Source organism: Mustela nivalis (genome assembly GCF_964662115.1).
Source record: "Mustela nivalis genome assembly, chromosome: 9".
Lineage (NCBI taxonomy): Eukaryota > Metazoa > Chordata > Mammalia > Carnivora > Mustelidae > Mustela > Mustela nivalis.
The window spans coordinates 13479533-13494047 of NC_139028.1; the positions used below are offsets into that span (position 1 = coordinate 13479533).

At 38.8% G+C, this 14515-nt stretch overlaps 1 protein-coding gene across 1 annotated transcript in view; it reads left to right on the forward strand.

The window, feature by feature from the left end:
- DDX10 (DEAD-box helicase 10) overlaps positions 1–14515 on the forward strand; it is a 270830-nt gene that overhangs the window by 25020 nt on the left and 231295 nt on the right. Inside the window, exons 8-9 of the mRNA XM_082683226.1 lie at positions 2625–2787; positions 4856–4940. Of these exons, the coding sequence (XP_082539352.1) occupies positions 2625–2787; positions 4856–4940 (248 nt within the window). The remainder of the gene's footprint in view (positions 1–2624; positions 2788–4855; positions 4941–14515) is intronic.

A 14515-nucleotide genomic window follows, 5' to 3' on the forward strand; every position in this document is an offset into this window, starting at 1 on the left:
TTTTAACAAAATTTGTAGGGAGACTTAATGGACTTCTTAGATGATGGATTTTTAGAAATTTTATTTATCATCATTTTGGAATATAGGAGTTCAAAGAGTTAAGGTTCTTTCCAGTACATTTTCTTTTTTTTAAACTTATTTTTAAAATTCCAGTATAATTTTACATATAGGGTTACATTAGCTTCAGGTGTATAATATAGTGGTTCAGTAATTCTATATATTATTCAGTGCTCACCATGATAAGTGTACTTAATCCCCATCACCTATTTCACCACCTTCCCTCTGGCAACAACTAGTTCTCTAGAGTCTGTTTTTTTTGTCTATTTTTGTCTTTGCTATTTTCTTAAATCCACACATTAGTGAAATCATATGGCATATGTCTTTCTCTGATTTATTTCACTTAGCGTTACACTTTCTAGATCCATGTTGTTGTAAATGGCATGGTTTCATTCTTTTTTTTATGGCTGAGTAATATTCCATTGTATATATGTATCACCTATTCTTTATCCATTCATCTCTGCATGGGTACTTGATTCCTTGTCTTGGCTATTATAAATAATGCTGCAGTAAACATAGGGCTGCATATATCATTTTGAATTAGTATTTTTGTTTACTTTGGGTAAAGACCCCGTAGTGGAATTACTGGGTCATATAGTATTCCTATTTTTAATTTTTTGAGGAACCTTCATATTGTTTTCCTTAGTGACTGCACCAGTTTGCATTCCTACCATCAGTGCACCATGGTTCCTTCTAGTTCATTTTCTTTATTTTCATGAAGACATTTTCTTAACATGCATATTAGAAAGAGAAAATAGGAATAAAATAACACAGTACTCTGCCTCAATCTACCAGTTAGTAGTATTCATTTATTAATATGTAAACTAAAGAGAAATAAAGCTAACAGCTCCATTTACTTCCATATAAGAAGAGATGTAATAACATCCAATGTTGTATAACAAAATTATTATGTTAATTAGTTCTTCTTGTTTTGCTTTTAAAAAAATATTTATTTCTTTATTTAAACAGCACTTGCAAGTGAGGGGTGCAGAAGGAGAGAGAAGCAGGCTCACCATGGAGCAGGGAGCCTGACACAGGGCTTGATCCCATGATCCTGAGATCATGACCTGAGCTGAAGGCAGACACTCAGTCCACTGAGCCACCCAGTGGCTTTATATCAAATTCTGACATTTCTTGTACTGGTCAGTTTTATACTAATGAAGTATATAGCTTAGTCTGAGAATTTTTAATAGCTTTATGCCCACAGGGAATTAGAAATTAAAACTGATATTCATTATTTTATCATAGAAAGTTGTGAATATTGTTAATATAATCAAAAGACTTTGAAGCATAAAATTCTTAAGTTAAAATTCTGTGGGGTCAGAAAGTTGACGTAAGAGTTCAAGGAAGGGGCGCCTGGGTGGCTCAGTGGGTTAAAGCCTCTGCCTCTGGACGAATATGGAATATTCAGCTCAGGTCGTTATCCCACGGTCCTGGGATCGAGCCCCACATCGGGCTCTCTGCTCAGAAGGGAGCCTGCGTCCTCCTCTCTCTCTGCCTGCTTCTCTGCCTACTTATGATCTCTCTCTGTCAAATAAATAAATAAAGTCTTTAAAAAAGAAAAAAACGTTCAAGGAGAAAAATAAATGCAAAATTTCTTTCTCGAGTTTATTTTGTCTCTAATTTTTTCAAGGGCTTACTTCTTTTGTAGCAGTTTTAGGTTCATAGAGAAGTTCATAGAGAAGGAGCCTTCTTTCACACAGGCATGACCTTTATTATTTTTTCATATTTTAAAAATGATTGTGGGGATCAAATTGCTCTGCTACTTAGAATCTATTTGATCCATGTGTAAGAAGTTTATTTTAAATTCTCAGCATTTATAGGGACGCCTGGGTGGCTCAGTTGGTTAAGCGGCTGCCTTCGGCTCAGGTCATGATCCCAGCGTCCTGGAATCGAGTCCCACATCGGGCTCCTTGCTCGGCAGGGAGCCTGCTTCTCCCTCTGCCTCCAGCCTGCCACTCTGTCTGCCTGTGCTTGCGCTCTGTATCTCTCTCTCCTCTCTCTCTCTCTAACAAATAAATAAAAAAAAAAATCTTTAAAAAAAAATAAATTCTCAGCATTTATAATATATCAGAAATTACAGGGTTTTTTTTTTTTTAAAGATTTTATTTATTTATTTGACAGAGAGAGAGATGACAAGTAGGCAGAGAGGCAGGCAGAGAAAGAGAGGAAGGGAAGCAGGCTCCCTGCTGAGCAGAGAGCCCCATGCGGGGCTCGATCCCAGGACTCTGAGACCATGACCTGAGCCGAAGGTAGAGGCTTAACCCACTGAGCCACCCAGGTGCCCCAGAAATTATAGTTTTTGCAATTAATTACATTTGGAAAAATGTCCACTATCAAGTTGAAAATGTAAAGGGAGCATATTTTTAAATAAATTCTCATAGGAAATAATGTGATCAAAAAGTGCTTGAAGACCTTACCTCTAAGACTGCATTTTCCCTTCTCTGCTCCGCATTTTTTAATTGGTGAAACTTGTGCTCCTTAAAGCATTTTTGCTGTTCATCTCATAAGCTTGCTGTGCTGCTGCTGTCCTGAAGTACCAAACTCTTTTCCCTGTTCATGTCTAGGTTCAGTATCTGTACCGAGTGTTCTGCCGGCTCCGTCCTGGCATCTCTATCCTTGCCCTGCATGGCCGCCAGCAGCAGATGAGAAGGATGGAAGTCTACAACGAATTTGTCCGCAAGAGAGCCGCTGTGCTCTTTGCTACTGATATTGCTGCCAGGGGGCTGGGTAAGAGCTTAGCAGAAAATATTCTGGAATCGTGTCTTATAGAATTTGCTTATAAAGGGATGGATTTGGGAATTCATAGTTTCATTCAAAAAATTGGTCCTTCTTCTCTTAGAAAAACATGTAAATTAAATTAAGGCTCTATCAATGAAAAATGTGTTTTCACCTTTTGTGCTTATTGTTTATGAAAGTAATCCTAGAATCCTGAGGAGCCCACAAAATCAAAGGAGGATTAAAGGTTTAAAGATAAGAGGAAAAACTACTCTGTTTCTTCGAAAATTGGAAACTTGATAAAATATTACAACTTAATAAGAATATTTGAAGTCACATTTTGTCACTAAATAGTTTTATTTTAAAAACATACTTAATGTACTTCAGCTTTCAAGAAATCACTGATACTGTTTTACAGCTGGTGGCTTTATGGTGGCGGGATGGGGTACGGAAGTAAATTAGAGGAAGTTTGTGAATACAACATGAGAATAAATAGGTGGTAAATTTTTCAGTTACTTTATGTTAATGACTGTGACAGATTTTATATACACATGAATGATACATCCAGTGTATCTTCATATATACTACCCAGCTTTACTGATGATCTTTTTCATAATTCCCTTATTTCTTTCCATCTCCCTGTTGGTCTGGGAATATTTTAAAACATATCTCAGACATCATATGCATTTATTCCTGTGTGACTGGAGGCTGTAGCTAAGCATGCATATTTTTAAAGCTCTCTAGCCTATATCATTATGCCAGGACTTTGGTAAAATCAGCATTTTGTATTTAACTTGTTTGGGCTGTGTAATAGTCTGCTGAGGAAGTGGTATACCAGTTGTCTCCAATCTTTTATTTGTGTTTTTAAGTTAATAGTTAATTAAGATTTGCTTAGTTTGTGATCCCAGTTCTGATCTTTTTCAACTGTCCTAGCAGATGTCTCATGCTTGCTTTTCTAACAGTTCAGATGCAGTCTGTTTCTCTCTTCCTTGAGACCCTCTTACAGCCTCTGTCTTCAGCTCTCACCTGGACTGTTGCTCCGTAAACGTCATACACATTTGTCATCCTGGGACTCTTCTATCCAGATCTCTTCCTCTTTCTTGATTTATTTTCTCATTCTCTTTTAAAACATTTATAATCTATTCTGTAGGGGTGCCTGGCTGGCTCAGTTGGTGTAGCATGTGACTCTTGGTTTTTCGGTTGTAAGTTTGTGTCCCACACTGGGTGTAGAGATTGCTTAAAAATAAAATAAAAAGTAAATAAAATCTCATTCCCTGTAGCTTTTTCAGTAAGGGTGCAGCATGGGAGGTAAATTTGAGTTGTTACGTGCATGTCCTGTTCTTTTTTTTTTTTTTTTTTTAAGATTTTTAAAAAAAGATTTTATTTATTTGACAGAGAGAGACACAGTTGAGAACACAGTGTCTGGAAATGAATGAAAACTTCTGTAGCCAAATATGTGTACAGAATAATTATTGCTGAGAAATGAGAAAAAGGGACTTAGAAAGATATCATTAATTTGAATGGAGATGGGAAGAGCAAGGAATGTAAAGTTTCATTTAAATTGAGAACTCAGTTTTATAGTTCACCAGGAGCCCATGAGAAGTGGGTCCTTTTAGGTAATTAAATATCAGGATATTTCATTATTTGTCTGACACTAAGCTATCTCTTCTGTGTCAGATACAAAGTAATCTTCATATTCAAACACTCCTATCAAAGGAGAATTGTTTATCTCTTGGTTCATGCAATGAATTTTATTTTTAATAAAATTCACAGATGAGTTTGATGTGATGGAAAGCCCTGCAAATAATCTTGTAAAATAAAAACAGTGGGTCAGCTGGGTGGTTCAGTAGGTTAAGCATCTGCCTTTGGTTCGGGTCATGATCTCAGGGTCCTGGGATCCAGCCCTGCATTGAACTCTGTATTCAGCAGGGGGTCTGCTTCTTCCCTCCTCTGCCCCACCCCTGCTTGTGTAACCTCTCTCTCTCTTTCAAATAAATAAATAAAATCTTTAAAAAAAAAATGTAGTACAGCATGGTAGATCTTGAAACTGATTTCTTAACTTGACATTCCTTATGTACAGATTTCCCAGCTGTGAATTGGGTTCTTCAGTTTGATTGTCCAGAGGATGCCAACACGTATATTCACAGAGCAGGTAGAACTGCCAGGTAGGTATGCTGACTCATTTCTTTGCTATTGCAGTCGGGAAAGTAAGCTGTTGATAGAATGGTAACTGATGAGCATCTTTCTGGAGAGCATTTGGTAACAATTAACCAAAGCCTTAGCTTTCCTCCTCATGCCTCACATTCAGTATTGAAACACTGATCTTAAGAAAAGAGATGGGTAAAATTTCAGTAAAGATATTCATCTTACTGACCTTTGTAAAGGTTGAGAATTGGGAATAATATAAATAATCATAGTAGGTTTATGAGTGATTATGATTTGCCACAGATGGACAGTTTTTTTGGATTTACCTTGTAGCATTTACTTTCTCACTGAAACTGGATGAGTATTTATAACATGGTTGTCAGTGAGACATTGATACTTGATGATGGAAGAGACACCACATGTTATTCTGACTGGTCCAACAGTTTCTTCCGATTTTTAAGTCACGACTTGTGCTGAATGGTTTCCCAGAGATGGCAGGATCTTTAGACCCAAGATTTAAACCATCTTCCAAGCAGAATGTATCGTCTCCAACAGACTTGTCCTTCTGCTTGCCCTGTGTCCCTTCCAGCAGGTAGCCCCAAGTGTACCCTGTCCCTTGTTTCTCTATTAAATCTCTTCAGTGTGTAGTTATTTTAAATTTCTTTGAATCCATAGTGTTTGAATGACTTTGAAGAAAAAAAAATTTTGGTCATATCTGGTGAATTTTGTTGTATGTTTTGGCTGATGTGAAGGTTTTTCATGTCGTCCTGTCACCTGAGAACAAATAGAGCTCTCCTTCTATTCATTTTTCGTCTTAATAACGTTTGATTGCTTGAGTCACATTTACCTTGTGGGCCATTAAACATGGACTATAATCAAAATGTAGTCTAGCACATTTCTTGTGTCCAGCATCAAGAGAGAGGATAGAACAATAGTGAAAGATAAAACTATTTATGTACTTTGGGGTCAAGAGTGTTTTTATTGCAATTAACAATGTAATTTGAATAAGCAGTTGAGTTAGAAGTGGGTTCTGTATATGGTGTCATCATGCCTTCAGACAGACTTGCCTGTAGACTGGTGACATTTCAGCTTCTCATGGGGTCTAAGGAAATTGGACCTGGTTAGAACAGAGGTCTTGTTTTTCATTTTATGGAAAGGTGGGTGGTGTATCATTGATGCTCGTATGGGCACCTGTTTGGGTTAGCTTTCATAGTGAGAGACTCAGAAGTCGTGAGTGGTGGTTGGTGGAATGAATGTTCCTCCAATATTTCATGTTCTTCAGTAAATGGATAGTATGTATGAATCCGTACATGTACCTGTGCACACGTTTGCAATCTGGATAAGGTGGGGCGTGGCTTTTCATGAGCATACTGCTCCAGGGGCACACGGGCTTGTTAGTTTCGCCATTTGGTTTGGAGATAGGGCAAATACATTTCTTTATAGAACACTTTTATTTGTTTATTTGATTTATTTGTCAGAGAGCATGAGAGCACACAAGCAGGGGGAGGGGCAGAGGGAGAGGGAGAAGCAGGCTTCCCGTGAAGCAGGGAGCCTGACGTGGGGCTTGATCCCAGGATCCTGAGATCATGACCTGAGCCGGAGGCAGATGCTTAACTGACTGAGCCACCCTATAGAACACTTTTAAATAGTATTTTACAATTACTTTTCTTTTATGAAAATGATTGGACATCTCGCTGCATCAGAAAACAGTTCACCAGAGAGGATTATTTCAAGGTTTTTGGTTCCCAGAGAGGTTGTTGAAAGTCTTATGTAGTCGAACATACCAAGGTGAAGGTTAAATTGGTCCTAATGACGGGAGATGAAGGTAGCTACAGCAACATCACTATTGTATTTGAAGAGAAAATACTAATTTGAAAAACTATTGTAATATCTAATGTCATTAATTTTTAAAGTACAAGTCTGTTTTGATCCCTTGTAACCAATTAAAAATGTTTGAATTGACTCTTTTAGATGAGTAGTCAGTGGGAATGTTTAGGACATGCAATCCTTTTTTTTTTCTTGGGCAGTTTAATAAGAGAAATAGTGAAATTGCAGTTTAAAAGTTGCCATTAGTGGGCTTACAGATAATTAGAAAGTTTCTTGGGCCATGAGACTGGATAATTGAATTGAATAAGGCTAAATTAAAATTTGAAACTAATTAAAATCCTGTGTTTATGCTGTAATTAAAACTGGGTTGCCAGATAGTGTTTACTTGTGGAGGTGAGCTGTAATATTATGAATATAGAGAAATGAATTCATTGCTTTGTGGCAAAATAGCTAAGGTTTGAGGAATCTTTTTTTCCTTTATGTGATTTAGCTGAGTGGAAATGGTGATTCCGGTACTTTTCTTGAAGTACTTTGTTTAAATTTATTCACCTAAAATTCTCTTGATCGTAGTATTGAGAAAAATTTTGTCTTTTTTCCTTAACCATCCACACCCCTTTTAACAAAGTGATCTCATTTAGAGACTGAGACAGTCTCATTTAGAGACAGGTGAGGCAAGGAATATGAATATAATTTTATCAAGCTTTATTCTGTGACATAGTGTACTTAAAAACGATTGTCTTTAGGGCTTGCAGTGCTTGATACTCATAAAAGCAAGCTTTTCCATTTCTCAAGATGATGCCCATTTGAAAATAAAAAATATTTGGTAATGAAAAGTAGGCATACATTAGATATTCCTCTTTAAAAATTTTTTTCAAATTAATTAATCTATTAATTAATTTTTAAGAATAGGCCTCACGCCCAGTGTGGAGTCTAATGCAACACTTGAACTCACAACCCTGAGGTCAAGACCTGAGCTGAGATCAAGCATTGGATGCTTCACCCACTGAGCCACCCAGGCTCACTCACCCCACTCTTTTTTTTTATAAGTGCTTTTATTTTATTTGGAGAGTAGAGGTCTTTGGATGGAAGATATGAGTTATAAATAACTGTTCATATGTAACTGTTGGGAGTTTAATTATAAAAGGTGAGAGTCAGTGCCTGGCTGGCTCAATTGGTAGAGTATGCCACTCTTGATCTCAAGTTCATCAGTGAGAGACCCACGTTGGGCCTAGAGGTTACTTAAAAAAAAAAAAAAAGATGTGTTTATATATGTGCAACTGTTGTTTTCTAGAGTTGGGGTAAAATAATTCCAGTGGTATTCCCCTAAGCCTTTCCTGCCTGATCTCAGACTTTGTGAATGATGTAGATAGCAGAGTATGGTTCCACTAGGGGGCAGCAGAGGCCAACTCTTTGCTTTGCACGCTCCTGGGCAGCAGTTTAAACCAACCAGCACAGATGAAGATGCAAAGTAGTTCAAATTTTTGCTGTGATAACTTAGAAGAGTTTATGGTTTGTGGAAAATACTGGTACTTTATGGAATAGATAATAAAGGGAATTTTTTTAAAGTGTCCTTAATTGTTTTGTAAATTGAAATAATAAAAGTAAAAGACAATTTCCATGAGCTTTAATTTACTGAAGGTTACCCTGAATATATTTAGGTATGAGATGGGAGCAATCTTTGCTGGTGGAGATTCTTGCTTCTTTAATTCCTTTAGCTTAGATTTATGAAGATCTTATTTTCAGCCTGCTTCTTCTAGGTAGATAATGGTTCTTTTTTTTTTTTTTTTAAAGATTTTATTTATTTATTTGGGAGAGAGAGATCACAAGTAGGCAGAGAGGCAGGCCGAGAGAGAGAGGGGGAAGCACGCTCCCTGGCGAGCAGAGAGCCCAGGACTCAATCCCAGGACCTTGATATCATGACCTGAGCTGAAGGCAGAGGCTTCAGCTCACAGAGCCACCCAGGTGCCCCGGATAATGGTTCTTTATTTTATTTTATTTTTTTTTAATTTATTTATTTGTCAGAGAGAGAGTGAGCGAGAGCGAGCATAGGCAGACAGAGTGGAAGGCAGAGTCAGAGGGAGAAGCAGGCTCCCTGCAGAGGGCAAGGAGCCCGATGTGGGACTCGATCCCAGGACGCTGGGATCATGACCTGAGCCGAAGGCAGCTGCTTAACCAACTGAGCCACCCAGGCGTCCCCGGATAATGGTTCTTTACATGGCTTTACATGGCTTTCTGCCTTGGTTTGGTTGCCATTTAGAAATTTAAAGTTTTTTTGTTTTTTTCAAAGGGCAAAACCAGTTCTTTATTTTGCATCAAGAAGCATTGAGCTGGGATGGAGATGGGCCAGGTTAGCTACAGAGGTTGATAAGTGGGCTGATATTTCTTAGGAGTCGGTTAGTTCTGGGAGCTTTCCCCTTGCTCTCCTGCAGTCTGTTCTCAACACAGCAGGCACAGTGATCCTTTTAAACACAAGTCAGATCATGTCAGCCCTCTGATGGCTTCCTATTCACTCCAAATAAAAGCCAGTGACTTGATATTTATTATTCAAGCCCTTCCAACTGTACTTTCTGTTCCCCTCTGCTCCTATGCTTCACACTGGTAGAGCTCTTTCTCCTTCATGCTGGGCATGTTTTTCCCTCTTGGCCCCTTTAAGTTACAGTTTCTTTTTCTGGAATGGTTTTTCCTTGAGCATCGGCATGGCTATCTTTCTTAACCTGCACTAATCATTCCTCCTCACCTCACTCTGTACTTTCTTTTTTCCATACCAGTACCTTCAAATATACTAGGGCTTTTCCTTAGTATATTGTTTTCCTTTCTCTTCACTAGAATGGAAGCTCCATAAAGGCAAGGAAATATGTCTACTTAATTGATATACCTTTAAACAGGGCTTGGCACAGAGTAGACGGTTCAGATAACACAATTACTTTGTCAAATCAGACTCAGGAATCAGAGCTTACCTAAAATTAATTAAGCTACTGCAGTGTAACCACAGTATACTGTGCTACTGCAATAGCACAGTACAGTGGCTTAAAGCAAGAATCATTTCTCCCGGTTTCTGTGGATCAGAAATCAGGTGCGGCTCATCCCTGGCTGCTCATTTGTGTCCTCACAAGACTGTAGTCAAGGTGTCACACAGTACTTGCAGGCTCCGCTGGTGGTGGGTCCCGTGACAAGCTCATTCACGTTGCAGGTGTCTCTGAGGTCCTTGCTTGTGGTTTTTCTTTTTGTGGGGCTTTTTTATAACATAGTAGATGGCCTCATCAGTGAGAGTAAGGGAGAGGGTAAGACAGGGTAAAGTGAAAGCAGCAGTGTCTTTTATGACCTAGACTTGAAACTCAAACTCCATCTTACCTGTCATATCCTAATGGTTCCACAAATCAGCCTTACTCAGTGTGGGGAGGGTCACAAGGGTGTGAATGTAAGAAGGCCCAGATTTCTGGGAGCCATTTTAGTAGTGGCCTATCACACCTAATATCAAGCTTTCCTAACAGTTTCAAGGATGTAGGAAGGTAACAAATAGTAAGGGATCTGTGAGCAGTAAGAGGTCTGGGACCTCCACCATAGTTCCACAGGGCCATTCTCAACATCTCAGGGTAGGCTGTGGTCCAGTCTGACCTCACAGTCGCTAAGCTAGTTGTGCCGTTTATCCCTTCCACAGATGGCCCATTGGTGTACTTGGTCACACGCTGCCTACAGAGACCTATCCCTTGTATCCACACGTTTAAACAGACCTGGGACATCCTGTCCTTAGCATCTGTAGTTGAGGGCTCATATGCTAGCGTGTGCCATGTTTGTTTCCCAGGAGGCCTGTCATTCGTATATTTATGAGGAGACTTGACTGTGTCACTTTCTCATTTTCAGCAAGAGGATCCTCTTTCCTAAGGGAATGAGCGGGTTGTGGCTTAGCCATTTACTTTCTGACACTCAGATATCTATTAAGTGAACAAATACAAGAACTCATTTGGTCTTTATATTGGTCTTGTGGGAGAGGCTGTTCTGTTAGGAAATGATTTCTCAGGGATTGTGAAGTAAAATGTGTCTAAGATCCCTTGGGAAATGCCAGGGCTGGGATTTGTACTTGGGTCTTTCTGACCCTATGACTCCTGTTCTTGCTGGTGTGCCCCAAACCAGATATTTTCATTTAGTAAAATCTAGTGGCTGCTGCTCTCAGGTGGGGCTTCTAGAAGGCATGAAAGCCAGGTGCTGGAAGAAGGAAGGAAGGTAGATAACTTTACTTAAATTTGCTGCCATTCATGATCATGAAGATAAACTAAAACTATATCCATTTTCCTTTTTTATTTGGAATCCGAGAGACAGATACTCCCTAGTTGATCAAGAGTCTCTTTAAAAGTCAAGAAATTTAGTTTTGGATCTGGCTCTGCTGCCTGATGGATTTGGACTCTGTGACCAGTTCTTAATCTCTTTAAGCCTCAATTTCTTCTCCTATAAAATGGGGTTAATCACTTCTTTCAGTAGTTTCCAGAAAGTATAATTTCACCTAGTATAATTTTTAGGCACTACTTTTATTTGTTTTCTTCTTGTTTTTAATGTATAAACACTTAGTCTTTTTTAAAATTCTGGGGCCAGAGTTGATGGACTCTAATGATTTTTGCCCTTTCTCTGTGAATTCCCTAAATCCTTGTTCGTCATCAGTTTGTTAGAAGCTTTCCATGCAACGCATGTTAGCCAACTTGCTTTCTTTCCAGTTTCCCTGAATTGTTTCAAATTGTTGAGCGTCTTCTGGTATACCTTCTGTATTTCCAAGATCTCATGCTACACGTGACTTTATTTTTCCCAGAATATTTCCCAGTCTGTCCTTTTCTTTTAAATCTAGTGTAGAGTCTTTAGATGTTCTGTGAGTCAGAGATCCCCCTTCTCCCGGAATAAGCTCTCCTTTGTGCCACGTTGTGCACGAGGAACAGAAGCGTTGGAGTCTGATTCCTATGGCTGCCTGTGTGCCTTCGCAGGGCCGACTGCACTGTTGTCCCTCAGTGACAGGCGCCGTGGGGCTGTTGCCACAGGTAAGGTAAAGACATAGGGAGGAGAGAAGGAGATGCAGGGAGGGGCAGAGAAAGAAGGCTTTGGAATCGCAGAGTGCCCAAGAGTTGTCTCTGTTTCTCCATCTCCTGGTCCTACTTATATTGTGACAATAGCTTCTATGTTAAGAATCACAGGTATAGGACATTAGATTCTGAAGGGACCTGGATTGTTTCCTTCAAACTGTTAATTTATAAATAAGAATGCAGTATATGGTGATAAAATGACTCATTATCCACAGTTACAGAGCCAATGAATAGTACAGCTGGGGCTCGGATTCTTTTGACTCTAAATCCAGTCTGGTTATGCACCCTCTGGTGGCTTGTTTTCATCTGTCCACTCACCAGATACTTAGTGAGCAGCTTTTAAATACAAATGTATGGTGGGTGGGAAAAGTATGTTCATGTATGTCCTCAGAAATACTGGTGGAGATAAGGAAGTACCCTAATACTGATAGTACTAAGTACTAAGATAAATACTAAGATGTTCAGTGAAGTGAGAATGGCACAAAAGATGTAGATTTTAAAAGCATATACACTTTTTGCTTTCTACTTCATAATAACTTGTGTTTTGTTATAAAAATAGTGTTTGTTCATGATACAGATTCTAGATGTTGGCAGAATATACCACCTGCATCTCACCACCTACAAAAATTTTCATATATGTTTGCCTATGTATTTTTAAAATTACAAGAAGGGAATTATTCTAACATTCTCTTCCAGCCTGATCTGTAACTTGGAGAGCCAGGCTGGGAGAACTGAGAATAGCAGGCAGTCATGAACACTGCCAGATCTTGCTACAGCAGTGGTTGGAGGTCTGAGTGGACAGAGTTTAAGGGACACTTAAAGTTTCAGCTGGAGTGGAGTTGGTGTGTTGGGGAATAGGCATTGAAGTAGTTGAGGACTAGTGGTTATTGGGCAAAAGGCAATTTATTGTCAGAATGGCAGGGCTGTCTCTCCTTCCTCTGGCCAGAGGTTGTTTCGAGGTTATTTCAGTGAAAGAATTACTCTTGGGACCCAGAAGTCAGTGGTCTGGGTCTCCCAAGTTTAGCTAGAAATGCCAGTGAGCTGTAGAATGTGAAGGTAAGCTTCTTGGTGTCAGACAATCTTGATCAACCTATTAAGGACCCTTCTTTCTGGAGGAAGTCTTGGTAGAGCTGAAAAAGGTAATGAACTGAAAGCTTAAAGCCTCTGATATATAATGATTAGCCAGTGGTTTTTGTTTTTGTTCTAGATTTCTGTTTTGTTGTTGTTGTTGTGGTTTGTTTGTTTTTTTAGTAGGTCCTGGTCTTTCCAGAAATTTATTTGCATCCTCTACCACTTGCTTGCATGTAAAAGACTAGCAAATTAATATAAAATGAAGTTCCTCCTAAATTCTAAAAGGCTGCAGAAATGTGACATGATGTTACTACTGATGGTAAAAATGAGATTTTGTGTGTGTGTGTGTGTTTCAGATGCAGGGCTTTTTATTTGTTGCTTAGAATGTTTCTTACAACAACCTGTCTAATCTGGATTTCCAAAATGTAGATCTTGTGAAGAACATTTATTTCTCTTTATACATATACCAAGCCTCAGTCCTTGGATATTGCTTTTGAAATACAAAAAGCTAACTCATGGGTAAATAGACTGTCCTTGTAAGCATTTGAAAAAAAAGAGAAAAGAAAAGAAATGTGCTTCTTAGAGATGTTTTTATTTCTGAAATGAAAGCTTACTGGAAATTTTTGGGTATTGGTGTGGAGGAGATATTTGTGCTTTACGTTGCTACAGGGAAGAGACGTGTGTGATGTTGAATAGCTAAGTGGCCAGTGAAGATATTTTTGATAGATTCTTGCCTTGTAGGATTTGACTTTGGACATTTTTTTCCATTTTCGTATGGGAATTTTGTTCTTTTAAATTACAGTGCTACACTCTGTCTTAACCTTGTGCAGATCTATCTTTTAGCTGTTAGAGTTGTAAAAAGGTTTGGATATGGCCCTGTGTGACTTGACTCCTGATCCATTCTTCCAGATTATCCCTGGGTGTGTGAATGGGTAGACAAGGTAGATGTAATGATTAGGCTTATTACTCCTGCTTCCGATTCCGTCTGAAGATCCCTGTGCTTCAGTGGATGCTGTTTTGATACCTTTGAGACTTCTCTTTACCCCTGTACCGACTTCGGAATTTGAGAGGCTCTCACATCCCTTGTCTGCTCTGGATGTCACCTAACTACTTCATAGACTAGTGATCTCTGCCTTCACAGATGGTTTAGTCCAACACTGTGTAGGGGACATGCTTTAAATTCATATTTCTTCTGAATAAGTGATGATGAAACATTTTGAATGGAAATACTTGGTGTTGAAATAAATGAGGAGAAGGTATTTAGTGTTAGTTTCTCATTTATGAAATAGTAAAAGGAGTAAATGTGTGTTTCAGCTTTACTCCTTTCTCTCCCTGTTTAAAACACATGCATTTAGAAACCCTAGAAAAAGCTAACAAGCACAGAGAAGGTGAAACTATCCAAAGGATTTGCGCAAATGCTACCTTTTTCCCCAGAAAACTTGACTCTTCTCTAATATTTGACTAATTCCAAATTTTTTAGGTTTCTGTTCTTGGATGTCATTTGCTTGGGGCAGTTTTCTTGACTCCTGGACAACATTCAGTAGAGCTCTCGATCATGTCTTTACTGCTTCCCCTATGCCCACCGTAACACTCACACCACTTTATTGTTAGTTACTGCTTTTACTGTCTGTCAC